At 39.8% G+C, this 27,353-nt stretch overlaps 1 protein-coding gene across 5 annotated transcripts in view; it reads left to right on the forward strand.

The window, feature by feature from the left end:
- Positions 1-1,693: 1,693 nt before the first annotated feature.
- LOC132268806 (DNA polymerase eta) overlaps positions 1,694-27,353 on the forward strand; it is a 52,558-nt gene continuing 26,898 nt past the window's right edge. For 2 of the 5 annotated variants that reach the window (XM_059769671.1, XM_059769679.1), the window contains exons 1-8: positions 1,695-2,021; positions 11,192-11,312; positions 11,389-11,500; positions 11,601-11,768; positions 22,737-22,901; positions 23,021-23,124; positions 23,368-23,487; positions 24,074-24,197. In XM_059769671.1, the coding sequence (XP_059625654.1) occupies positions 1,946-2,021; positions 11,192-11,312; positions 11,389-11,500; positions 11,601-11,768; positions 22,737-22,901; positions 23,021-23,124; positions 23,368-23,487; positions 24,074-24,197 (990 nt within the window). In that variant the 5' untranslated portion in view covers positions 1,695-1,945. Of the gene's footprint in view, positions 2,022-11,191; positions 11,313-11,388; positions 11,501-11,600; positions 11,769-22,736; positions 22,902-23,020; positions 23,125-23,367; positions 23,488-24,073; positions 24,198-27,353 lie in introns of those variants that run through there. The other 3 variants (XM_059769688.1, XM_059769655.1, XM_059769664.1) reach the window with 3 other exon arrangements.

Here is a 27,353-nt window from a genome sequence, read left to right on the forward strand (position 1 = left end):
TTATTAGGCAAAATTACAAAAAAAAAAAAAAAAAACCGTGAACTGTTGGTTAGTTGCAAGATGGTCCTTGAAGAGTATTATGGGTATTAAACATTTTTGATATTTTATAAGTTTTACATAAATTAAGAAGTGGGGGTATTGTGATAATTTTGACCAGAAAATGTGGACTAGTGATCGGAAGAGACTTATTTGCAACCTTTTGTATAGTTGAGAGTTTGATTTGCAATCCGAGATAATTAAGTGAGTTATTTTTCACTTTCTTGATAGTTTAAGGGATTTTTTTTAAATTTTTTTTTTACACTTTTGCTTTTTTTATTGGCAAATTTCACAAAACCCCCAATACTATAAGTTTTTGATCAAATAACCCCAACCTACTTTAGAAAACCTCCAACACTATGAAAATTGATTACATTGCACCATGTCTGTGATTAAATGATGAAACTACCCCTTTGATATACCAAATCAATTAAAAAGGTCAAAATTGATATTTGGCCAATTACTAAAATAGCCTTGGTGACATTTAAGTCACCAAAGTACAAAACGACTGCGTATGTATTTATTATGTCTATTATCTCATCCCAACCATCATTTTCCTTTCCATTCTCTTCCCTCTCTCCCTCTCTGAATTCCCTTATTTTATTTTCTGAATCTCCTCCTTATGGAATTCAATTCGACCATGAAGTTTCTAGAAAGAACATTTTCCTTTCTCTCCACTCTTTCCTCTGACTCTCTCTTCTCGAGCATTGTCACACTCTACACCCTAATTCTCCTATATTTCCCTAGACTTTTCCTCGGAATTGTTTTCTCCCTAGTTCTGATTTCAACTGGAATTCTTTTTCTTTCTTTTCCTCGATTAGCACTCATCCAAACGACGGAAAAGGAATTCAATTCCACCGACACACAACAAACCTATGATTCATCATCACCAGAGGAAGATCGCAAATGGGTCTCACGCGAATAACACCCACAGTCCAAACCCGAAACGAGTTTGGGTTTGGATTTGGATCCAAATCCGTTTTACGCCGATTCGTTTGTTGAATGGAACTTGAGAGCACCATTGGAGTTCATATACGAAGAGTACGAAGGTGAAGATGAAGAAGGAGAAAGAAACGACGACGTTGTCGCTGTATTATTCGGTGAGCACCATCGGAGTTCGTTGTCGCTGTATTATTCGGAATCTGACTCGGATAGCTCGTCGGACGGCGATTTTCCGATGATCTGAGGCTGGGACTCGCCGGAGAGTATGGGTTTCAGGTGAGAGGAAGACGACAGAGATAGGTTGATTGAGATTGCATTGGATGGTAAAAGAACAAGTGAAGTCGAAAAAGAGAACCTGATTGAGATTGACATTTCAACGGCGAGAAATGATGATTTCTGGCGTGAGTTTGATTAAGTTAATCTTGATTAATTAAAGTGTCATTAGAGACAGAAGAAAAGAGATTTTGGATAATTGGGTTTTGGGTTTGGTAAACAGAGATTAGTATTGTATTATACCAAAATAAATATAAATATATTTACACAAAAAATGCTGTCGTTTTGTATTTTGATGACTTAAATGTTACATAGGTTATTTTAATAATTGACAAAATATCAATTTTGATTTTTTTAATTAATTGGATATATCGTGAGACTAGTTTTGTCATTTAATTACATACATGCAATGTAATCAATTTTCATAGTATCCGAGTTGTCTAAAGTCAGTCGACAATGTTCAAGAGAGACCGAGTAATTTTTTGATAATGTGGGTTTGCTTGAAGTATTGACAAATCACGTGTTATAAATGAATTAAACCCTATACGCAGTACATACTATATTATGAAACGAAATGAATTACGCGCCCCATCCGTCCTGGATATTTGACAAGAGAATACCCTGGGAGGGAAGGGAATAGATCGAAGGTCGAAGAGTGAAAGGGCAGTAAAGAGCGAAAGCAAGAAGAGGGACGATGCCAGTTGCACGACCTGAATCATCTGATGCAAGGATCATCGCTCACATCGACATGGATTGCTTTTACGTTCAAGGTCTGTTCCATATCTCTTTCTCTCTATCTGTGTTTGTTATATATAATATATATATATATATATGTGTATATATATATATATATATATCACCAATAATTTATCGGTTCTTAGGGCACTTGGATTTCGGGAATGAATTGATTACTATACGTTTTTTTCCCTCTGTCTTTGACTGCTCCAACTTATTCAATGCTAAAGCAACCCGACATTTGATTCTAAATTGTGAATCAATTCTTCTTCTTTTCCTTTTCATTTACTTATACTTCACTCTTCTTTTTGGGGATTTTTGGTAAGTTGATTTCATTGTTAATGATGACATAACTTGTTTTGTATAAAAGCTTATTATACTAGCTTATTATATAATTATTTTATTCATAATTGTGTTGTTTTGGAAATTTATTCGGAAGGGTTGGGATGATTTTTCCAAGCACATTCGGTTTCATCTTAGAGATGGGAGGAGGATTTGTTTTTGGGAGGATGTGTGGTGTGGTGATGCTCCTCTTGCTTTTGCCTTTCCTCAGCTTTACAGGATTGCTTCGGATAGGCAGGTCTTAGTGGTTAACTGTTATCATCTTGATAATGGGAGACTGGTTTGGGATGTTCGATTCAGGCATGCCTTTCAGGATTGGGAGATTGATGAGGCAATTCGTCTCTTGGAGTTGTTATATCGCCAGAGGATTGTGGTGGAGGATTCGGATTGTTGGTATTGGGTCGCAAACTCCAAGGGGCGTTTTGAGGTGAGGTCTTTCTTCAAGTGCCTCTCTTTTGATCCTGGAGTTCGTTTTCCTTGGAAGTCTGTTTGGCGTTCTAAGGCTCCTCTCAAAGTGGCTTTCTTTGTGTGGACTTCAGTTCTGGGTAGGATCTTAACCCAGGATAATTTGAGAAGGAGAAGCCAGGTGGTGGTCAATCGTTGTTATATGTGTCTTCGTGATGAGGAATCTGTGGATCACCTTCTTATTCATTGCTCTTTGGCTAGAGAGTGTTGGGATTTGATGCTTGGCTTATTTGGGTTTTATTGGGTTATGCCAGGATCTATTAGAGAGTTGATTGAGATGTGGAGAGGTTGCCATGTGGGGGCTCCCAGTCAGGATGCGTGGAGAGCTACGCCGCTTTGTGTGTGGTGGTGTATTTGGCTTGAAAGGAATAGGAGATACTTTGAAGGAAAGGCGATGTCGATTTCGGTGCTTAAATTCTCTATTATTTCAACTCTTTTTTGTTGGGTTTCAGGGAGAGATCATAGATCGTTGGGGGAAATTGTTAATTTTTTGGCCTCTATGAAGGCTTGAGTCCTTTGCGCTCTTTTGTATTTCCTTGGGTTTCGCTCCCCTCTTGAGCGTCTTTTAATAATATTCTTTTATTTATCAAAAAAAAATAATTGTGTTGTTTGGACCACATTTACGTTCGTATTGTATTGTGTCACCATGACCCGAATAATTAACAGGTCAAATCAGGTCATATGACTTCAACTTCCTGACTTTGATAGACCTACTTAATAAGTGTGTTAGGTAGGGTGATGCATTTTAAAATGAAACACAACTACACCTTATCCAAACCCATTATATTATGTCATCTCCCAGTGAAATTCTTGGTCCTGTCAAGGTTTGTGACCTTTAGTTGCCTTTGGGAGGTTCCAAGTAAATGGAACATTTGCTAGTGCCAGATTGTGATTCTTCACCACCTAGCCTTTGTAACTTGCACACCACTGCATATGCGAAGTCAGTCCTTCCAATTGACTAGGCGTTCCCATGACATGGTACTATTTTTTGTTGAGCCTCCATTCTATCCAGTCCATCTTCATTCAATATGTTTGCCTCCTTATAGCACTAGATCCTTTGAGGCATATTCCTCTTAGGTTATGCTCAGTCGTACCCCATTGAATGCCTTTGCTCTCTGATCTTTGGTCCTACATGCTTATCATTGCAGACACTGTATTGCACTAAGTATGGCGCCTAACGTCTCTGTGCTTTCTTGTGCCACATGAATGAGCCCTTAAGAATTGTTGCTTCTTGCTTGTCCCGACTTTGTTTAATTAATTATGTCATTCTAAAGCACTTTCCCCTGGACATTAGTCCTCTTCTACTAGCTCAACTGCCTCAGCAGTCAGCACAGAGAATCAATTTTTCGAACTTGTGCTGATGCCTGCTTATGTATTGAACTGACTTTTTTGCCTCGTGCCTGCCTTACACCGACCTGTGAGAATACCAAATTTTCATGGTCTTAGACCTTTGTCATCTTGTACTGTTGTACCTAAATCTTTAAACCCCTTGACAAGGTTTTAGGTTAATCTAATACCCACTGTGAAGTACAAAATTGTCCTTCTAAGTTTTTTTTTTTTTCCTAGTTTTGTCCTTTTAAGTTTAAATATGCATATCACTAGGTTTTGAGGTTTTTGAAAATTTAAAGGGTAATTATGGAAAGATAGTCTTGTTTTGCTTTGACTTTTCAAATGGGACAACTAATATGGGACATCCCTAAATAGAAAGGTGGACTACTAATATGGGACAGAGTGAGTATAATTTAAGGGATCACTTGGACTTTATATTGAGATCACACTAAGAAATGCAAGGTTATTTTGGTACATATCCTCAGTACACCAAGGATCTCACGTGTCTCTCTGTCTTGTGGTCTATTGAGGTCTCTCATATTTATAAGTGTTGTAAAGTATTGTATGAGTTGTCACACGTGTACAGTTTGTATTGTATGAGTTGTCAGACGTGTACAATTAGTATTGTATGAATTGTCACCTACCCCTCATTACCATATATAGAATTACCATGTATAGAGTTTTCTTGTTCTCCACTCACCTACTCTCGTAGCTTCTCCTATATAAACACCATTGTGTTATTGTATTACTTACTCAATAACATATAAGTTTTCATATATTCTCTTTCTCTCTCTTTCAATATGGTATGAAATCGATCCCTCTTTAAATTTTTTTTTAGTTTTATTCAGACTCCGTTCTTGATTCCATCTCGGCTTTCTCTCAATCTCTTCTCGGCGATCTCTCCTCGGTGATCTCAGTTCTCGTCTCAACAATCTCTCTTGGATCCCTCCTCGGCTCTCTCCTTAATTTCTCTCGGGTTAATCTCGGCTAGATCTTGGTTCTCTTATCTCAGCTTCCTCTCGCTACTATATCTCATTTGTTCGGCAGCTCTTGTGATGGATACTAAGGAATCCCATCTTCTTGGATCAATTATTAGCACCAAACTGGTAAAGCGTGAGCGTGCAAATCAGCCCTCCTTCACCACTACTATCGTTACTTCAGGTAATACGTGTCTCCATGCTTCATCTTTTACACCTTGGATCATTGATTCAGGGGCATCCGATCACATGATAGGTAACCCATCTCTTCTTTCTAATATTTCTCATGTTTTCTCACTATTGGTTGTTACTATTGCGAATGGTACCAAATCACCTACTCATGAAATTGGTACCTTCCGCACTTCGGGTCTCACTTTTTCATTAGTTTTATATATGCCTCAATTTTCATTCAATTTATTGTCAGTTCGCAAAATCATATTAGATTTAAATTGCTCAGTTACTTTTTCTCCTTCCCGTTGTGTCTTTTAGGATCTCAAGATGAAGAAGACGATTGGTGGGAGGTTTGAGAAGGATGGTCTTTACTACTTCTAGCCAACTATTGTTCTGACATCTCTACATTCCACCTCTTCTTCAGCTTACCAGTGGCATTGCCGCCTTGGACATCCCTCTTCAAATAGTCTTCGAGCCTTGGTCCCTTCTTTAGTTGATTTTTCTAAGTTTAATTGTACTACTTGTGAACTTAGTAAACATCGTTGGGCTACTTTTAAGTCTCGTTTTGATAAAAGTTTAAAACCTTTTGAGTTAGTACATTTGGATGTTTAGGGACTAGCTCGTACTACTGGTTTATTTGGTGCTCGTTATTTTGTGTCATTTATTGATGATTATTCACGTTTAACTTGGGTTTATATTCTTAAAGATAGATCTCAAGTATTCTCTGTTTTTCAATCCTTTTATGCTGAAATTCAAAAATCAGTTTGATGCAAAATTACTTGTTCTTAGAATTGACAATGCCCTTGCATATAAACTTAATGTTTTTCAAAAGTTTCTTGAGTCGAGGGGCATTATCCATTAAACATCTTGTGTTGATACCCCTCAACAAAATGGAGTTGTTGAACGGATGAATGGCCCACTCCTAGCTATCGCTCGTGCCTTAACAATTCAAATGCATGTTCCAAAACATTTTTGGGCAGATGTAGTCCTGGTTGCTGCTTATCTTTTAAACTGCATGCCTTTTCGGGTCCTTTAAGGAAAATCACCCTTCCAAATAATGTTTTCTGACAAAAATCATTTTTCCATTCCTCCAAAGGTGTTTGGGTGTGTCTGTTTTCTTCATAATCTAAGCTCGGGACGAGACAAACTTGATCCTCGTGCTCACAAATGTATTTTCTTAGGTTATTCTCGCACTCAAAAGGGATATAAATGTTACAGTCCAACTATTTGTAAACATTTTGTTTGTGCAAATGTAACTTTCTTTGAGGATGTTCCTTATTATTCTCAGGAAGGCAGTCGCCTAGAGGACTCTGTTCTTCAAGAGTCTGTTCTGTTCTTCCAGCCCAGTTTTTGATTCTGACATCCCACCAGCTCTTTATGTCTATGCTCGTCGCCGGAAAAGAGTAGTTAATCATGTTCCAACGACTGAAGTAGTAAGCCTAGCCTTGACACTTCCACCAGTCGCTTCAACGCCTGGAGATTCTTCCATCTCTCCGGACTTTGATCTTGATCAACCTATTGCTGTTCGGAAAGGTAAACGGTCTTGTACCAATCACCCTATCTCTAATTTTGTATCGTATAATAAATTGTCCTCCTCTTTTTAAGCTTTTTCTTTGTCATTATCCTCTATTACTTTTCTTAAGTCCTACAGGGAGGCACTTTCTCATCCAGGGTGGAGGAAAGCTATGGAAGAAGAAATAAACGCTTTAAAATTGAATCATACTTGGGACCTTATTCCTAAGCCTGCTGATATTTGGGTTGTTGGTTGTCGTTGGGTTTTTACTGTTAAACAGAAGACTGATGGTACTGTTGACTGTCTCAAAGCTCGACTTGTTGCTAAAGGCTACACTCAGACTTATGGCCTTGATTATACTGAGACATGCTTTCCTGTGGCGAAACTGAATTTTGTTTGTGTGATAATCTCTCTTGTAGCTAATCTAGATTGGCCACTTCATCAACTTCTTGTTAAAAATGCCTTTCTGCACGGTGACCTTAATGGGACAGTCTATGTGACTCAACCACCTGGGTTTGAGTATAAGGGGGAGTGTGTGTGTCATCTCAATAAGTCTATCTATGGCCTCAAACAGTCCCCTCGTGCATGGTTTGATAAGTTTAGTAAAACAGTGGTAACTCATGGTATGACCGGAAGCTAAGCTAACCATTCTCTTTTTTTTTTTAAGAAAACGAAACGTCGTATTGTGATTCTTGTGGTGTATGTAAATGATATTGTTATCACTGGCAGTGACAAAGATGGGATACAAGTTCTAATCCAACACTTGGGTTCTAGCGTCCTTATTAAGGATTTGGGCAAACTTTGACATTTTCTAGGAATTAAGGTGGCTCAGTCGAAGCAAGGCATTAGTCTTCTCAGCGGAAGTATACTTTTGATCTATTACAGGATATTGGATATCTTGGTTCAAAACCTATAGCTACACCCATGGATACTAATGTAAAACTTAAGGTGGATGATGGTGACCGACTCGATGATCCAGAGACGTATCGGAGACTTGTAGGTAAACTTATTTACCTCATAATCACTCGCCGAGACAACTCCTATTCAGTCAGTGTTGTGAGCCAGTTCATGACCAGTCCTCGGGTACATTATATGGAGGCAGTTGTACGCATCTTGAAGTATCTCAAGGGTGCTCCGGGACGTGGTTTGCTTAATCGATCTTCTGGACATCTTTGGATTGAGGGATATACAGATGTAGATTGGGCTGGTTCTCCTTCTGATCGTCGGTCCACCATGGGTTACTGCACCTTCATAGGAGGAAATCTAGTAACTTGGAGGAGTAAGAAACAGTCAGTTGTGGCTCGTTCTAGTGCTGAAGCAGAGTATCGTGCCATGGCACACCCTGCCTGTGAACTTACTTGGTTGAAAACTCTCTTACAGGACTTGGGATTTCAGTCCAGTACCCAATTCCTCTTCATTGTGACAATCAGGCAGCTATTTATATTGCTAGCAATCCAGTCTACCATGAGAGGACTAAACACATTGAAGTAGATTGCCATTTCATTTAAACTAAAGTTGACTCGAATGAGATTGTTACACCTTTTGTTCCTTCTGGTAGATAACTGGCAGGCATCTTCACTAAGACGCTTCCCAAGAACTCTATTGATTCCATATGTAGCAAGTTGGGAGTTATTGACATTTAAACTCCAGCTTGAGGGGGAGTGTTGTATAGAATTGTATGAGTTGTCACATGTGTACAGTTAGTGAGTTGTCACCTACCCCTCATTACCATATATAGAATTTCCATGTATAGGGTTTTCTTGTTCTCCACTCACCTACTCCCGTAGCTTCTCCTATATAAACACCATTGTGTTATTGTATTACTTACTCAATAGCATATAAGTTTTCATATATTCTCTTTCTCTATCTCTCTTTCAACAATAAGCAACTAATGACACTCCACCTCCTCAAATTATGCTGGGGATTACAACTAGTGTCACCTAATCTTTTCTTTAACCCAAAGAATACAATAAAGTGTCACTAGATCCACCTGGAAAGTTTTATTTTCTGATGCCTTCATACATTTTCACTTATGTCAGAGTGTCAGTCAATGCAAGAATCTTGAACTTCATGGACGCCCCAGACATTGGGATACAAAGAAGGCTTCACGGCAGGTGGAGACTTTACACATGGTATTGCTGATTGCACTGTCAAGTTAGTTGTACACTCATCAAAACTATCAGGGTTACTATAAGATGTGAGTGACCTCTTTTTAGGTAATATCTTCTGTAGTGGTTGAAACTGATTTTGTGAAGTTGTGACCCGAATTTTGTTCACAAGACCCGGTCTTGGCCAAATAAATTGGGTTTTTGTGTGTGTTTTTTTGGCGCAGGTCTTGGACCCTGGTTAGGACTCTTTGTAGATGAGTATATAAGGGCGTTTTGGGTTTGGATGGTCTACCAGAGAGCATTGGAAAATGCACGAAAGAGAGTGTGAGAGAGCGCTAGGGTTTGGAGGCTGAAACTTGTTATCTCCTGATTTTCATATGGTAAAATCTTTCGCCGGATTTTCACCGTGGATATAGGCTTTTGCCAAACCACGTAAATCTTTGTGTTCTTTATGTGGCATATTTACTTTTCTGTTGTGAGTCTTGATTGTGTTCTTGGTACGCGTAATTTGTCGTGAGTCAAAATTTAAACTTTCAATGACAATTATGCCCTTGAAATGTCTGTGAAGACATTTTTACCTTCTCACTAACTCCTAATTTTCTTTTACATGCCCCCTCTATCTAAAACTCTCTCTCTTTAAATTCTCCCTCTTTGCATTGACAACGAATAATAACTATATCAGCTAATCGATGCATTTCAGGGGATAACCCAAAACAGAAATCCACACACAACCCAGAAAAGTCTCTCTCCACACTCAAACCTGAAGCCTAAAGTCTGAAGAGCCAGAATATATATATATATGTGTGTGTGTGTGTGTGTGTAATGAAATGCTATATAGAAGTAATATTTACAGGAGATGTAGATGTTTGGAGTATGGACCCATTTTGTTCTCATGTTGGCTCCATCGCCAACCCAACTTTTCATTCAATAAATTTATTTATTTATTTATTTATTATTATTATTTTTTTCTTAGTTAACTTTTCATTCAATTCAATTTGCTTCTTTCTTTGAAACTTCTGAGGTTCTTTGATTCCAACTTCTGACAGTCCGCAACTAGATTGCAACATGGAAAAGCTTACGAAATTGCAAGGCCGCTTTCAATGGCTGTTTCTTTGGCTCAGAATTGGTGGGTACAGGGGAGAGAGACAGTGAAGGAAGATCAAAGACTGGTTTATCAATGTGGTGACAGAGGATTTGAGGAAATGTCTCCAATTCTGAGTGAAATCATGAGCTTTTCCTTTGCTTCCATGATGGTGTTCTCTGCCATGGATGGAGATCGTGCTCTCTTTCCCTTGCATGATGGACAGATGGAGATCAGGAGCTTTGGGAAACAAACCTCTGAATTTTAACAGGTTGTGGGTAGTTGAAGGTTTGAGCAGAGAGCGTTAAAATAACAAGGACAAAATTATAATTTCATATGCTCTATTAACAGACATTAACGTCCGTAACTTATAAGGGAGGTAAGTGTAATTATCCAAATCATAGGGGCGCACAGTGTATTTTTCTCTAACTAGAGGGGAGATCAGTGCAATTTGCTCATTTATATATCATATTTATTTCTTAACACGAACTTGATTTATTTTATTCTCTCTGCAATTTAATTTCATTGGTCGTCCTTCCTGCTCTTTTGAATCACTATTATAGGAGCTTGTAATTTTATGAAGGACTAGGGTTTGTATGAGAACATCTATTGAAGTCTAGACTTCAAATCGTTTTCTTCAGATTTGTCACATAAGTTCCCACCTAGCTTGCGAGAAGTTGTTCAAAAAGCTGCTCCTGGAAGCTTCTACCAGTAGAGCTTTTAAAGAGTTGGGCTTCTTCTAAAAACCAATCTAGGTAAGCTAAACGAACACCCATTCTCTGTAAAAGGATTTCCAAGGATTCAAAGCACATTTTGAGATGCCAAAAAGGCCCTCCAAAGCCTACCATAGTTTGGCATATGCCCTTTACGGTATCACTGCCCTTGAGGCAAAATCAGTCGCTGGTTGTCAGGTTTGGATTTCCATTTCGTATCAGTTAAAAATAATTTGGGCTTTTTATTTTTATACTCCATGATTTTCTCTGAATCGGCCTTCTCGTTCTCCTGTTGATTGCAATTGTTTTCCTTCCTTAGCTCTGATTTTAGGGTTTATGACTTTTCTTATATCCTTACAATTGTCATAAGTTCTCCAGAAATTACTAAATAATCATGAACATAAAAAATATGTGAAAATTTTGAGCTGGCATGTGATTTGCTAAATTTACTGCGGCATCTTTAGTTTTGCCATGCTAATTGGCTTTTCGAATTTGTGTCTTTGTAGTGGAGCAGCGTAAGCAACCAAATTTAAGAGGTAAGCCCACTGCTGTGATACAATATAACTCCTGGAAAGGTGGGGGCCTGATTGCTGTCAGCTATGAGGCCCGCGAATACGGGGTGAAGCGGTACGTAGAGTGTTATTTTTTTCTTGGCTGTAACTTGATTTTCTTTGACTCTTTGAAGTCTCTTGCATGTTTTAAGTTCGATGAGAGGTGATGAGGCTAAGCAAGTTTGCCCACAAATTCAGCTTGTCCGAGTCCCAGTTGCTCGTGGTAAAGCTGACTTGAGCATATACCGAAATGCGGGTTCAGAGGTTTAAGGAATTTTAAAGCTATCCTTGTGTTTTTAACCTTATTCCATTTTGTAATTGTCTTAGGGAATGGAACTTATGGTTTATATTATTCAACTTGCAGGTGGTTTCTATTTTTGCAAGGACAGGTCGATGTGAGCGGGCTTCAATTGATGAAGTGTATCTTGACCTTACTGATGCTGCAGAAATAATGCTGGCAGAAACTCCTCCAGAGAGCTTGGAAGCAATTCCTGAAGAAGTTCTTAAATCACATGTTTTGGGGCTTAATCAGGTGGAAGACTTTACTTTTTGACTTCTTCCAGTTTCTTATGATCCTTGTAGTGCTTAGTAAATGATGCTTAATATCATGACATGATATTAAATATTTTTATTGTTGTTATCACGTGTTTTTAAAAAAACTAGGAGATAATTTTTCATAGAGGAAATACTGCCATTCTTTCTGATTTTGTTACTCCGTCCTTCAAATTCTGAAAATGTCCGTGAGTTTGGATTTCTTTTTTCTTTTTTCCCTGTTGATCTGTATGATTTTTTCTTATTATCTCTCTCTCTCTCTGCACCATGGGCTGTTGGAAGTTTTAGTATTGCATTGAATAGTCAACTGATACTTTTCGGATTAAATCAAGATTTGGGACCTGGAAGTTCGGGAAAGATAAACAGCTTATAAATATATGCTTCTGTTGGTAGCTTTGACTATTATCACTGTAACATGAATCGCCAACTCCACATTCTCTAAAGTTTTACGCATCAATAGATGAGGATTCTTTGTATGATTCCAGTTGTTACCTAACTTACCTTCTACTTCTCCTTGCTCTGATGACAATCACACTTGTACCAATATTAGCTAGAGATGGAGGTCTTGCAAAGTTGTGAAAATAAGTATCCTATAGTTGGATTGTTAAGAGGGTCCATATGATTCGGGTGAGGGAAAAATACTAAAAACATTTATATGAATAAAAATTTATATAAACCAGACACAGAACAATGTTAAAACACATGAAAATGTAATATATTATTATAAATATGTGGGAGAGTATGATTGAGTAATGACTAAGACATGAAATAAAAATGCCAGTGAAATTAATTTGGATTTATGTTAGAGGTGTAAACAAGGAAGTTGTTTTCTAATTGAGGAGCTTGTGGAAAAATTGTAGAGGGAAGAAGAAAGGTCTTCATTTTGATTTTATTTACTTACAGAAAGTTTATAATAGGATCCCTAGAGATATGATATGGTGTATTTAGAAATATGAGTCACAGATAGATTTATTGATATGACAAATAATATGTACAATTGCATTGTGAATATAATAAGAATAATTGCAGGATAATCAAGTAAATTTCCAATTCACTGTTGGTTAAAAATAGGAATCAACCTTGTGCTCTTATTTTTGGCTTGATTATGGATGAATTGATTAAATAGATACAAGATGAGGATCTATACTGTTTGTTTTATGCTGATGATATTGTCCTGATAGATGAAACTAAAGAATTGATGTGCGCTAAATTACAGGGGTGGAGAGAAGTTCTTAAGTCAGGATGGTATAAGATAAAGTACTTTTAGAATTGAACATAAGAACGTTACTTCAGAACTAGGAATACAGGATGAGTTTAGCGAAAATTCGGAGTGCAAATCGGACAGGCTGAGTGGTCAACTTGAGGTATAAGACACTCTTTTTTTTTTTTTGATAAGTAAGAAAATTTTATAAAAGCGCTTAAAAGGGGAGCGAAGCTCTGAAGATATACACAAGGCCACCAAGGACCTTTAAGCCTTCAAAGAGGCCAAAAAATCGACAATTTCCTCTAAAGATCTATGATCTCTCCCAGAAACCCAACAAAAAAGGGTGGAAATAATAGAGAATTTAAGTGTAGAAATCGACAACTCTTTCCCATCAAAATATCTTCTATTCCTCTCGAGCCAAATACACCACCACACACAAAGAGGTGTAGCCCTCCAAGCATCCAGAATGTGAGGCCCCACATGGCAACCTCTCCAAGCCTCAATCAACCCTCTAACGGATCCAGGCATAACCCAAAGAATCCCAAACAAGCCAAACATCAAATTCCAGCAGTCTCTAACCATGGTGCAATGGAGGAGAAGGTGATCCACAGTTTCCTCATCCCGAAGACACAAATAGTAACGATTGACCACCACCTGATTTCGCCTTCTCAAATTATCCTGGGTTAAGATCCTTCCCAAAACAGTAGTCCAAGCAAAAAAACCCACCTTGAGAGGAGCCTTAGAGTGCCAAAAAGCCTTCCAAGGGAAGCGAGCTCTAGTAACATCCGTGAGGCATCTGAAAAAGGATCTAACCTCAAAGCGCCCATGAGAGGTTGCAACCCAGGACTAACAATCAGAAACCCCATCCACAATCCTTTGGCGATACAACAACTCCAAAAAACGAATGGCCTCCTTAATCTCCCAATCCTGAAACAACTGCCTGAATCGAACATCCCAAACAAGAGTCCCACTATGAAGATGATAACAGTTAACCACCATGGCCTGCCTATCCGTAGCAATCCTAAAAAGATGAGGAAAAGAGATGGCGAGAGGAGAATCCCCACACAACACATCCTCCCAAAAACTGATCCTCCTACCATCCCTGATGCGAAAACGAACGTGTTTGGAAAACTCATCCTATCCCTTCCGAATGACTTTCCAAACCCCCACACCCCGAGGGCTACGCACCTCCAGAGAACACCACCCCCCTTTAGACTCCCTAAAACGACAAGCAACGACCCTCCTCCAAGGCCAATGCCTCTCCACCCCAAATCTCAACAACCATTTACCAAGAAGAGCCTTATTGAAAGGCACCAGTCTTCAAAAACCCAAACCACCAAAACGAATTGGCCTACACACCTGATCCCAACAAACCAGATGAAACTTAAACTCTTCACCTCTACCCCCCCACAGAAAATTACGCTGCAATCTCTCAATCCTTTCCGCAACTGAAGAGGGAATCTGAAACAGAGAGATAAAATAAGTAGGAAGGCAAGAAAGGGTGCTCTTAATCAGAGTGACCTGACCTCCCTTGGAGAGATACTGCTTCTTCCAACCCGCCAACCTCTTCTCAAATCTATCCACCATAGGATCCCAAACCCCAACACATCTTGATGGGGCCCCCAAAGGCATCCCTAAGTAAGAAATGGGAAAAGAGCCAGTACAACAACCAAGAATATCAGCAAAAAACTCAATCTCAGGAACCTCTCCCACCGGCACCAAAATGCTTTTGCCCACATTCACCTTAAGGCCAGAAACAACTTGGAACCAGATCAGGACACATCTCAGATAACGAAGCTGGGACACATTCGCATCACAAAGAACCAAAGTATCATCGGCAAACATCAAATGAGAGACCTCCAACTGGGGAGCAACATCCCTGCCCACCCGAAAGCCTCTCAAAAATCCCAACTCAGTAGCCTTGCTCATCAATCTGCTTAGGGCCTCCATCACAAACAGGAACAAGAAAGGGGAAAGCGGATCCCCTTGTCTCAAACCCCTCGAGCTAGAGGCAAAAACCGGTAGGAGCACCATTCACAAGAATAGAAAAGCGAGCACTGGAAATACAAAAATAGATCCATCTCCTCCATCGATCCCCAAACCCCATCCTCTCCATCAGGTAAAGAAGGAAGCTCCAACTCACATAGTCGTAAGCCTTCTCTAGGTTAAGCTTACACAAAACTCCCGGAACCCCACTACGCAAACGGGAGTCTACACACTCACTAGCAATAAGAACTGAGTCCAAAATCTGACGACCTCCCACAAATGCATTCTGAGAATCAGAGATGACGCCATCCAGGACTTTCCGAAGCCTTGAAGCAAGGACCTTGGCAATCAACTTATAGAAACACCCCACCAAACTAATAGGGCGAAAATCCCTAATATCCATCGCCCCCCCTTTCTTCGGAATGAGAGAAATGAAAGTGGCATTTAAGCTCTTCTCAAAAGAGCTCTGAGCGTGGAAAGCATGAAAAGAACCCATAACCTCCCCTCTAACCACCTCCCAGCACTCCAAAAGAAATCTCATGGTAAAACCATCAGGACCCGGGACTTTATCCCCGTTGCAACTCTTCAAAGCAATAAGAACTTCCTCTTCAGAGAAAGGCACCTCCAGACCAGAGCAGTCCTCACCAGAAATAGAGGCAAACTGAAGCCCTTCAAGCAAAGGTCTCCACTCAACAGACTCAGTAAACAACTTCTTGTAGAACTCAGAAATGCCCTTGCAGATATCCTCCTCCTTGCAAAGAAGCACCCCTTCCACATGAATCCTCCCTATATGGTTGCCCCTTTTATGAGCATTGGCCAATCTATGAAAAAATTTCGTGTTACTATCCCCCTCCTTGAGCCACAAAGCTCTAGACTTTTGTCTCCACGAGATTTCCTCCATGATCGCAATCTCAGCAAACTCCGCCTTACACTCCGCTCTCCTAACCTTCAAAGCATCTGCCAGATCCCCTTGACCTTCCATCCTATCAATATCAGCGATCTCAGCCAGAACCCGATTTTTCCTCCACACAAGATTCCCGAAGACCTCTTTGTTCCAAATCTTAATGCTTCCTTTCAAACGACGCAAATGACTTGCAAGTGAATGACTTGGGGTGCCTAACACCCCGAACCCCTCCCACCAAAAATGGACCTTTTCCAAGAAACCTTCAGCCCTAAGCCACATATTCTCAAATCTAAATGGAGAGCGTCTACTCCGCAACCCGCCACAATCCAGCATCAAGGAAACATGGTTAGAAATAGGACGAGCCAAAGTAGCTTGCACAACATCAGAAAACATCTCCTCCCACTCCCCAGACACAAGGAACCTGTCAAGTCGAGAGAGAGTGGGGGGAGAACGTCCACTGGACTAAGTAAAAGGCCCTCCCTCCAGAGGCAGATTAATCAACCTACACTCATCAATGAATTCCGAGAAAAGCTCCATATCAGAAGTCCATCTACCCCCCGTCGACCTCTCAAAAGGAGATCGAACAACATTGAAGTCTCCTCCAACACACCAAGGAAGCATCCATCGTCTTCGAATCTCCCCCAATTCCTCTCAAAGCAGATGAAGCACGCTATCCTCTGTAGGCCCGTAAACACCAGAAAAAACCCAAGGAACACCATCCTCCACCAAGGAAAACACACAGGAAACAGAAAATCTCCCAACAAGAGAATCCACCTTAGACACCCATCTGTTATCCCATATGATCAAGATGCCACCCGAAGAGCCAACAGTATCCAAAACAATCCACTCCACAAATCTCCCACCCCAAAGACTACGCACCAACCCATCCGACGCCAAAGCGAGTTTAGTTTCTTGCAAACACACCACATGACCTCCCCCTTTACGAATGACCGACTTCACCACTTTTCTTCTGACCGAGTCATTAAGACCCCGGACATTCCAAGAAAGGATTTGTAGCTTCACAGGGAAATAACAGAATTAGAAAACCCTCACCTCCTTCCACCATCACTCTCCCTAGATCCCCTATTCCTCCTTTCATATGTGATAAAACCAGTGGGATTTTGCAACACCAAATCACCCACCCCATCCTGCCTTCTTCCCCTACTTCCCCTACCTCCCACCTTTTCCTTGAGTTGAGAATTGAGAACTTCCTGAAACAACCGCATCGCCTCATCCTCCTTACCCAACTGAGAACCCACATCCATCCCATTCTCCCTCACCCAGTCCTCCTCCAAATCATTCAACTCTTCAGAAACAGAAGGACCTCTCATCCAATCCTCCTCCGGACGAACAACAACCAAATGAATAGCCAAGTTCACTGCTTGCTTAATGTTTTCCCATTGAACTAAACCCAAATCCCCATCAGGTACAGAACCAGCATCACCCTCCCAATCATCAAGGACAGAAGAGGAAAGGGAGCAATCAGATAGCAGTGAGTCAGGATCCTCCTCAAACTGGATAGATTTCGAGGTCAAAAGGTCCCGAATCTCCTTCAACAAAACAGTGGCAGAAGCATCATTGATCATCACCCTTACATCCCGTCCCACGCAGACCGTAATACCTTTACCAAAATTCTCTGAAAGATGAGCGAGACCAAGCCCATTCACAGACCCGTCGTCATGAACTTCAACTGACTCTAACACCGAGTCACTTTTGCCAACCGGAGCCAAAGAATTGGAAATAGTGCTCACCCCACCCTTCTCCAACCCCAACGATCTACTCGATCCCCCAACAGAAGGAGAAGGAGAAGAAGAGAGAAAGTATGGAGAGAAGAGGACCCAGAAAAAACTGTGGACTTACCCGGATCAGAACCCTATTGCGAAGCCATCACCCATTTTTGCTTGGCCTTTCGAGTCCACCTCTTATGAAGCGCAGGAAAGATGACTTTCTTCTTAGATAGGCGATGACGTTGCGCAGGCTTTGCTTGCCTATCCTCTCTGAAACTTGCACTGAGAGAACCCGATGGCTGAGAGCATTTTCTGTCCACTGAGGAAGACAAAGATAAGGGCCTAAACTTGTTGCTCAACCCAACTCCAGAGCAAGAAGGGACTGATTCCAGCCCACACTTCGACCCAGATTCAGCAGAAACATCTTTAAATGGATGAGAAATCGAACCTCCAACCGGCCCACAAACCTTAGGCCCCTCACTCGGCCCACCTAAAGATGTAGAATCATCTTTAAACCCTTTAACATCCAAAGCTCCACTCCCTGGCCCAAGAACAGGCCCATCATCCCGAGAAGGATTTGAACCCTTTCGAGCCCAAGCGAATGGAGCTGAATTTGGAGCAGAATTTGAAAATAACCTGGGTACAGCTGTAGAACTCTTGTAACGGGCATGGCGTGGACGCCAACCACGTGTATGCATAAGGTTCCTCCCCCTCCCACGCGCTTGCTGCACGTGAACATCACCGCGATGCCTTCTTTGATCCCAACTCTGCAAAAAAGACCGACGGCCGTTCCCGGTGAGACCTCCACCCCCCTGATTCGGCCGGAACCCATCTTGCCGGCGATGATCCGTTATGAAAGAAGGACCATCCCGCCGTTTCTGAGCATACAATCTTCTAAAGCACTCCGTATTCTGGATCCACAGCGCATCCCTCCATTCTTTCCATTTTTTAAACTCTGCCATCCCCTTCACCCCCGACGATTCCCACTGTAACCATTCCTTCTCCTTTAACAGATGAGAACCATCACCCCCTTCCAAACTATTTGTTGTCGGAACAAGCTCAGGAGGCTTCTCCTCCCAAATAGCCACCTTAAAGCAAAACCGATCATCATGAATGAACACAAACGAAGGGCAAACCTTACCGTCCGCCACTGTGATACGAACTCTCTCAGCATCAATTGCTTCATCAGCGTCCACCCAAATAAAATCACCACACAAATCACGGATTGTCACGAACAAAGCTTGGCTCCAGAGATGAAGAGGGAGACCGTAAATCGAAACTTTCTTCAGCCCCTTCTCTTTTAGAACCTCCGAACACCCCACCTTAAAATTCCAAGCCTCCACACTCAGAGTTGCCTTTCCCCAGTCACGTCGACCCACTTAAAGAACACGAGTTGCCTTTGCCGGAGAAGGAAGCGGAAAGAGAAGCAGAGAATCCGGCAACGACGAAACTCCCACACTAGAGGAGACATTCCAAACTCTCGACACCCAAGCAGCAATTTGAGCCCCATCACCCACATCCTTATCGAACTTACCCACCAAACAAGATCGAAGGTCCTCTCTTCTCCTTCCAACCGAGTCGGAATCCAGAAAAATCGAATGCCCTCGATAAGTGAAAGCAGATCTTATAGTTCCGCCTTGAAATAAACAAGGCAACCTAGCAACCTCCAAGAACGTCCGCATCACAAGAGAACGAGAAAAAAGAAAGCACAAACAGCAAACCCTTGTGATGGGAGATCTTGATAAGACTAAGTACATCTATAAGACACTCAACCCACGCTCGAGCCCAATCTGCACTTCAACCTTGCAGGCTAAACCCAGCCATATTTTTTCTAAGCTTGGGTTAGTTGGGTTGCTGTTTGATAAAACTGAAAATTAAGTACTGAAAAATTTAAGAGCTGAATTTTAAATGCTGAAGTTTTTAAGTGGTAATTAAAAACTAAAAATTTTTTGTTATCTTTTTGAATTTTTATGTTCAACATTAAGTGATAAGTGATGTCCCCGTTACTTAAAATTTTACCCCATTTTAAGTGATGCTTACCGTTTTTAGTGTTATTCAAATTGTATTATCAAACGCACTTAATTGGCTAAGCGCTTAAAATCCTTTCAGAATTAATCGCTGAATTAAGTTATCAAACATCATCAGTGTCATTGGTCGCATTAGGCTCAGAATGTTCAGGTTATGCTTCGGTTGCCACATCAACTTTCATAGCAAAATCAACTCTCTTTCCAATATCCAACTGCAAACTTGATCTTTTGGAGAAATCCTCTCACCTCATTTTAATACTCTTCCAAAAAGACCCCACTCCATGTGAATCTCTGACTTCATTTGTTGACTGCTACTCTTTGGCAATGCCATATTTTTCCTCAACTACCTTCCTCTTTAGGATCTCCCTCTCAGACGCAAGCCACAACTTGACTGAAAAGATTTAGTTAAACAACTGATGGTTACTCATACCCAAAGCCCATCTTTTCAATGTGATCATACCACCTCCAATCCACTCGGTGGTAATAAAAATCATCACTTGGTTCTTCTTAGAAAGTCTCTCTAGAATTTTTCTTAGCCGCTCTGGGTTGAAACTGGAAACATAAACATGGAGTATGTTGGGAGACTAGATAAAGGGACAGTTAACCAGTTTTGGTCCCGCCGCAACAAGGTCCTGGGGAGTGATTCTGGGGCTCTAACTCGCACCAGTGGCACTATTTGCCGGTGGTACTAGATAATGTGCTCTAATAAAATTGAACTTTTGTCCCTTGGACAAATATTGCCTCTTACACCTTGCTTTTAGCATTTTCACCACCAAAACCTAACACTGTTTGCCTTGAAGGGAGATTATTCAATCTAGACTTGATAGAGCATTATGTTCTCCGAATTGGCTCCAAAGGTTTCCATCTTATGCCATGGAGTTCAAAGGTAGGGGCCACATATGATGAAAAGACCCACTTGTGGGGACAGATTTTCTTTTTCCTTTTTCTCCATTTTCTTTTTCCTTTTTTTTCGTGTTCGGGTCATGTGGGCTCGGGTTGGGTCAAGTGCTTGGGAATTTTTCCTGACACATTCTTTTATTTTATTGGGGTCACATTCATTATTCATGACATTGCGAGGCATTCCATACATTTGTGTGTTATCATTTATCACATTGGGGCATTAGTGCATTTTGTGGAGGTTGGTGGGACCCGGTTGATTTGTTGGTGTTAGATGTGTGGTAGTGAGGCTCCTCTTAGGGTGGCCTTTTTTGTGTGGACTGCTGCTTGGGGTAAGATCTTGACTTTGGACAATTTGAGGAAGAGAAGACAAGTCATTGTCAACCAGTGTTTTCTGTGTATGAATGATGGAGAGTCTGTAGATCACCTTCTCTTGCATTGTCCTGTGGCTCATGATTGCTGGAGTCTTATTTTGGGTCTTTTTGGCGTCTAGTGGGTTATGCCCCGGACCTCGAGAGACTTGATTGATATTTGGAGGGGCCAAAGGGTGGGAGTGCGTGTTCGCGATTTCTGGAGGGTGACCCCCCTCTGTGTTTGGTGGAGTCTCTAGAAAGAGCGAAATAGAAGATTTTTTGATGGGGAGGAGATCTCCATTGGGGCGTTGAAGTTTGCTATTATTTGTTCTCTTTTTAGTTGGGGAATGGGGAGAGATTGTGTTTCTTTAGAAAAGATCATGAACTTTTTGGGGTCTTTGGGTCCATAGGTCTTCCTCTTTATCCTTTTTTTTGATTTTTGTACAGCTCTTGGGACGCATTCCCCTCTTGAACGCTTTCTAATACATCTTTACTTATAAAAAGAAAAAGGTGTGGTAGAGAGTGAATGCTTGTATTATATGATATGTGTATTAATATGTGTGTGGTGGAGAGTGTAGAACATAGATATGTGTATGTATATGATGAGAAAAAGGGATTACTAACCCACCAAACCTCACATTTTCTCTCTCCCATCCGGCCATCTCTCTCTCCTCTCTCTTCTTCTCTATTTTTTCTTTTCCTACCAAGCTTCAAGCTCCATTTTAGCCCACTCCCACTTGGTTTTTCACATTGCCGTAGAAGGGAGAAATGATAGGGACACCGAGAGAAGCAAAACCCCTGTTTTATTTTCGGTTTGGGACACTTTGAAATTTTGGGTGGAGGCTAGGGTTTAGATTTGGAGGCGGCCAGGAGACTTTTTCGTTCCCCTCGTCATCCTCTTCGGCCCTCCGAAGTTGTAGCTCGATCGGACCATTGTTAAGGAAACAATGTTCTCACTACTGCCGCTATCAATAATAACGTCACATTCCTTATGGCTGATAGTGTAACGTATACGGAACACATTATGATGCTGTGGGTGCTCCTCCTTTGGCGTGAGCATCAACCTCCTCATGACTAAAGAGTGGGACAACAACTCGCCATTGTCTCCTTCAATCACCTCTTCTTCTTCAAAGGTAAGGAACTCACCTTCCTCACCCTTGTCTTCCCCATGCTCGACCAAATCAATCATGATGTTGCCTATTGTGAACTCCGCCACCAATCTTCCTGTTTATTTTCAACTTTTCCTTTTTCTATTGTTGACTTTTCCTTATTTATTTATTTTTCTTCTAGTCTCCTTATCTTTTCAGCCTCCCTGATTTGCGGCGATCCTGTATGCTCAGATACTCGTGAGCAAGCTGTTCTACATCACCACCCATCAACCCAAATTGGATGAGACTCTTATTCTCTACCCTGAATCAACTTGGTGATTACACAAGTTTATTCTCAAACCTGACATTGACTCAAAACACAGCAGCAGAAATGGCAAATACCGTAGTTTGCCTCTTTCCCAGAAAGGTTTATGGTATCCCAAGTATACGAAAGACGAGACTTTAATTATGGGCCTTTTGGTGGGCCACACAATTTATTTATTTATTATTATTATTTTATTATTATTATTTTTTTAAAGGAGGAACACGTAAGCATGCAGTGCATGGAATCTCACTTTATGGAAGTTGACGAGAAGATTTGCTTATTATTAATTAATTAATGTAACATGTTTCCACCAATAAAGAAAACTATAAGCATTAGATAGTGTTAGCAAGGAGTTTCTTTCTTCGAGTGTCTTATCTCTGTACCTACATATTCTGCATTTGCAACAGCTACTTTACTAAAATTGGTATTTGCTCCAGGATGGAAATGATGTTGATGAAAATGTTAGGGAGTGGCTCCGTAGGAGTAATGCTGATCACCGTGATAAATTGTTAGCCTGTGGGGCTCTTATTGTTGCAGAACTAAGGTTGCAAGTTTTGAAGGAGACTGAATTTACATGTTCTGCTGGGGTCGCTCATAATAAGGTGGGGAGTGGTGCTCAGTTCCTTTATTTATCTCTTTGTGGTGCATTATATTGCTGAAAGGAATTTTATTTGTTACTTTATAATTATTGATATTAGCTTATATATGACTTTGTAAGCAGATGCTGGCCAAACTGGCAAGTGGTATGAATAAACCTGCACAACAAACTGTTGTTCCCTTCTCATCTGTAATGGGATTGCTCAAACCTTTACCTATAAAGAAAATGTAAGGTCTTGCTTTAGATGTAGGCTTTCTACTTATTATACCCATTTTCTAACTTGCAATTTGAGGTCAAATGTTGTGCCTGTAATTTAGCTGTATTTATTTTGTAAATTTAAATTGGGGATTTTAATTGTGCAATAGGAAATGTTTTTCTTTTTTAAATGCATTACTCTTTTTCATTTTATTGTGGATGACATTGCTGCTTGTGTGGTCTTATAAAATGCTGGAGGCTAAACTGATGTGCAGGAAACAACTTGGGGGAAAGCTTGGGAGTTCCTTGCAAGTTGACCTTGGTGTGAATACTGTTGGGGATCTATTGCAGTTTTCCGAGGAGAAACTACAAGAATGTTATGGCATAAATACCGGGTTATTATCTATCATTAGACATTATTTTTAGAACTTGTATGATTCTTTGATCGTTGGTGGCATTTCAATTAGGAAAACTCAAGTGCTTAACCAAACATATCCTCTAATGGAAAATTTGGGAACTCATTGCTAATGTCCAAAACTTGTAAGTTATTTTGAATAAATCTAAATGGTTCCAATTTCACTCTCCTGATTTAGTTCCTGGTCTAGTTCATTTTTGTCACTCCCCCCCTCTTAAAAAATCAGTTTTTTTTTCCTTGTTCTTTCTGATTATTTATTTATTTTTTCCTGCTGCTGAATAAGTAAGTCCCTTATCCTGTAATAGTATTTGTTGCTTTTCATTTTTATTTTCTCTCTCTCTTGCTGTCTCTGTGTGTGGGTGTTTTGGGGTGGGGGAAGTGGTAACTACGTGACTAGGATTGGATCATTAACTTTCATGCCATAGGATGTGACATATCTTTATTGTCAAACTCCTCCTTTTTTTTTTTTTTTACATATAAGCTTTACTTTGCAATACATAAATATATGAAGATTGATTTTTTGTTAGGCATTTTATTTCTGATTCCTAACTTTTACTTGCATCCAGTACCTGGTTATGGAATATTGCAAGGGGGATCAGTGGGGAAGAGGTTGAGGGTCGCCTTCTTCCCAAGAGTCATGGTTCTGGGAAAACGTTTCCTGGACCTAGGGCTCTGAAAACGACTGCTTCTGTAAGTATTTCCACCGCAACAAAGAATGTTTCTTAAATAATCAAGTGATTCTCTTCATTATGTGGTTAATGAAAAAAAAAATGTATTTATGCCATGACATGAGTGAAACTTAATGTGTTGTGCTCATAATATACTATTTATTGAAATGTATTAGTGAATTTACATAATTATTAATGCAGGTTGCAGTTTCTTCAGCATTTTTTGTCGTTGCAATATCTGTAGTTATGTATCAATAGCATCACAGTTTGTTCACAGCCATTTATCTTGTCTGTTATTATTAAAATACACAAGAAGTCAGGTACTACGACGATTATTGTTAACAACTATCTACTCCAAAAGTTTAAGCTATTAGAGAGGGTACAACTTTTATATTTATATCCTTCAACACGCCCCCTCACGTGTGGCCTTCTTTTTGGTCAAACACGTGTTTTTTTTAAATTTTTTTTAATTAGGGTGACCGTGAGGTTTGAACTCGAGACCTTTGGCTCTGATACCATGTTAACAACCATCTACTCCAAAAGCTTAAGTTGTTAGAGAGGGTGCAACTTTTATATTTATATCCTTCAACAATTATGAAAATTGAAAAGCATTGCCTTGCATTTCTGTATAAGATATGGAGTTCGAGTCATTGCACTGCTTTCCCTTGCAAGAAATTCCATGCTTCCCCAAGATTTTCCTCTGTTACGATTACCAGTGCATCAACTTGATCATGATATGTTGATGAATGACAATTATATCTATTTCATTAATTCCAGTAAAATGAATACACATGCCCACCCAGAAATTAAAAATACCAAAGTATAGAGGGTGCATGCATCAAAAAGTATGAGGAGGGAGTTGCAAAGTAATACTCCTGAAGCCTACCTTTAAGAACTCTATGTTAGTAAGGCCAAAATTTTGGTAAAAGAACAGTATTATTATTCCATCAGTCCCTTGTGAAGTCAGTTGTGACACGGAGTTAGTGGACGAATGAAGCAATGGCTTGCTACTCCTCCTTTTTCTTATTGTTTCCTTATTCTGAGAGAGAGAGAGAGAGATAGAACAACGAAAGAGGAAGGCTGCTTATTTATTGAAAAGATTCCCACATAGGCGAGTTTTGTTAAAAAAAGCTCCATTACTCCATGCTAGTTGTGTCAATTTAGAATGTTGGAAGGTGTGGATTAGGTATATACCTGACCTATAACTTGATTCGCATAACCGCGTTTGTACATTTTGGAACCTGTGTCTTTTCTGTTGCACCGAGTAATAATCCCTAAGAGTATATTGATTTAACTTTTTTATTTCATAACTTAATGGATATAATTTATAGCTATACAAAACATATGATTCATGTAAGAAATCATTTTCTTATTTGTTAAATATCCAACAATGATGGGCGTGAAAAGTTTTCTTCATTTAATTGAAGAGAAAATGCTTTTCTTTGCCTTTTTGGTGGAGAATGCTACCCATTAGGGTTATATGTTTTCTCCTCTATGTTAGGAATCCTTTTTAGATTCACAACCAAAGCTTGCTTGCGAGATCTTTATTATTGTTATGCAAGGGAATTCCATTCTTAGTTATATCATTTAGCTAAGAAGCATGGTTATGAACAATGCAGATGGATATGAAATGATACGGATATGACGATCCTACAAATCCTAAAAGGTAGGATACAAACACGACATGAACACGATGATTCTGCTTAACTCAGCTCAACAAAGCCTTTTCCAAACTACTTGGGGTCGGTTATATGAATCATATTTTCCCATTCTGCTCCAACTCTACAACCTTAGTCAAACCACATGTTACATCCTTTCTTCCTAACTCTATCTTTGTTAATTTTTGTCTCCCCCTTCCCCTAGCACTACTTTTAATATGGACCATGTCACTCTTCCTAACAGGTGCACTTAGTGTTTTATTAATTTAATTTTTGCACATGTTCATCCATCTTAGTTGATTTTTTTCGCATTTTATCTCTATTTGGTGCCACTTCAATCATCTCAAAAACATGTTCATTCCTAAATTCCAATTCTACCCTTTCTTGTAATTTTACAAATCTGTCTCAACTTTGCATTTTTCCCACAACCACTTTATGCATATGTTATATCTTAGTTGCCAGACATTTTTGTCTCATAAAGAATGGCTGGTCCAATAGCTGTTTTGTATAACTTCCCTTTCAATCTTAGATGGATATTCTATTTTAGTTCTACTAATTTTTAAACCTGTTGACTCTTTTTGTTGCTAAGGTTTCCTTAGAATTATCCAATAACATTATGTAATCAACAAATAACATGCACCATTGGCTTAGTGCTGAACCTTGGTGTGATCGTTCTTTTATATGAAAATCATTAGTCTCCCACATATAATACAAACTCTAGTTTTTGTATCCTTATACATATTCTGAATAAGATTTATGAATCTTATAGGAATTTGTTTCCTTTTTAGAGCCCACCACATATTCCTATTTAGAGCCCACCAAAATATATCTCCTGGTACCTTTCACATGGCTTCTCTAAGTCTATGAAAACCATGTGTTTTTGCCTGTTTCTTCAATTTTCCACTGACTGCCTTTATAAGTAAACCACCACTATAGATCTCTGAAGCAAACGGAAATGATACAAGTCTCCTTACAGTAGTAAGGAAGACGAGGAATATTCCAATCACTGTCAGGAACCTAGATTTCTAAAGGGAAATATGGGAAAATGCCTAAAAAAAACAGTTTATAAACTGATAATAACTCAAATTGATATTGATTATGACTTGGTTACAACAAATATAGAGGTCTGTCCTTTTTATAATACTACTATTGCCAATTGGTGACACTTGACATATCCTAGAAACACTTTTAGAATTCCCACACAGCTTTAATAGCACTTTACCACTTTCCTAAGTGAACGCTTGGTAGTTGCAAAGATTAATTAATTACTACCCAAAAACAAGAATGACTCTTTGAGTTTTTCTTCAAGGAACTTTCCCAAAGCACCATTAATGATTTGCATCAGACCCTCCTACTTGAAGAAAACTCGCCCTTGAGTTTGAAACAATTTACCACGATCAATGACAAGCCAGAATAAAGCCATCCATACTTTCTTTCTTCTTTTCCTCGCTCGATCAAAGCACAATAAGCTTCTGTTACTGACAAAGAACAACTCTGAACTAACTTTCGGAGCTCTCTTG

Source organism: Cornus florida, unplaced genomic scaffold, assembly GCF_030987335.1.
Source record: "Cornus florida cultivar Cherokee Brave unplaced genomic scaffold, ASM3098733v1 CherokeeBrave_3.0.0_Hap2_Chr01, whole genome shotgun sequence".
Classification (NCBI taxonomy): domain Eukaryota; kingdom Viridiplantae; phylum Streptophyta; class Magnoliopsida; order Cornales; family Cornaceae; genus Cornus; species Cornus florida.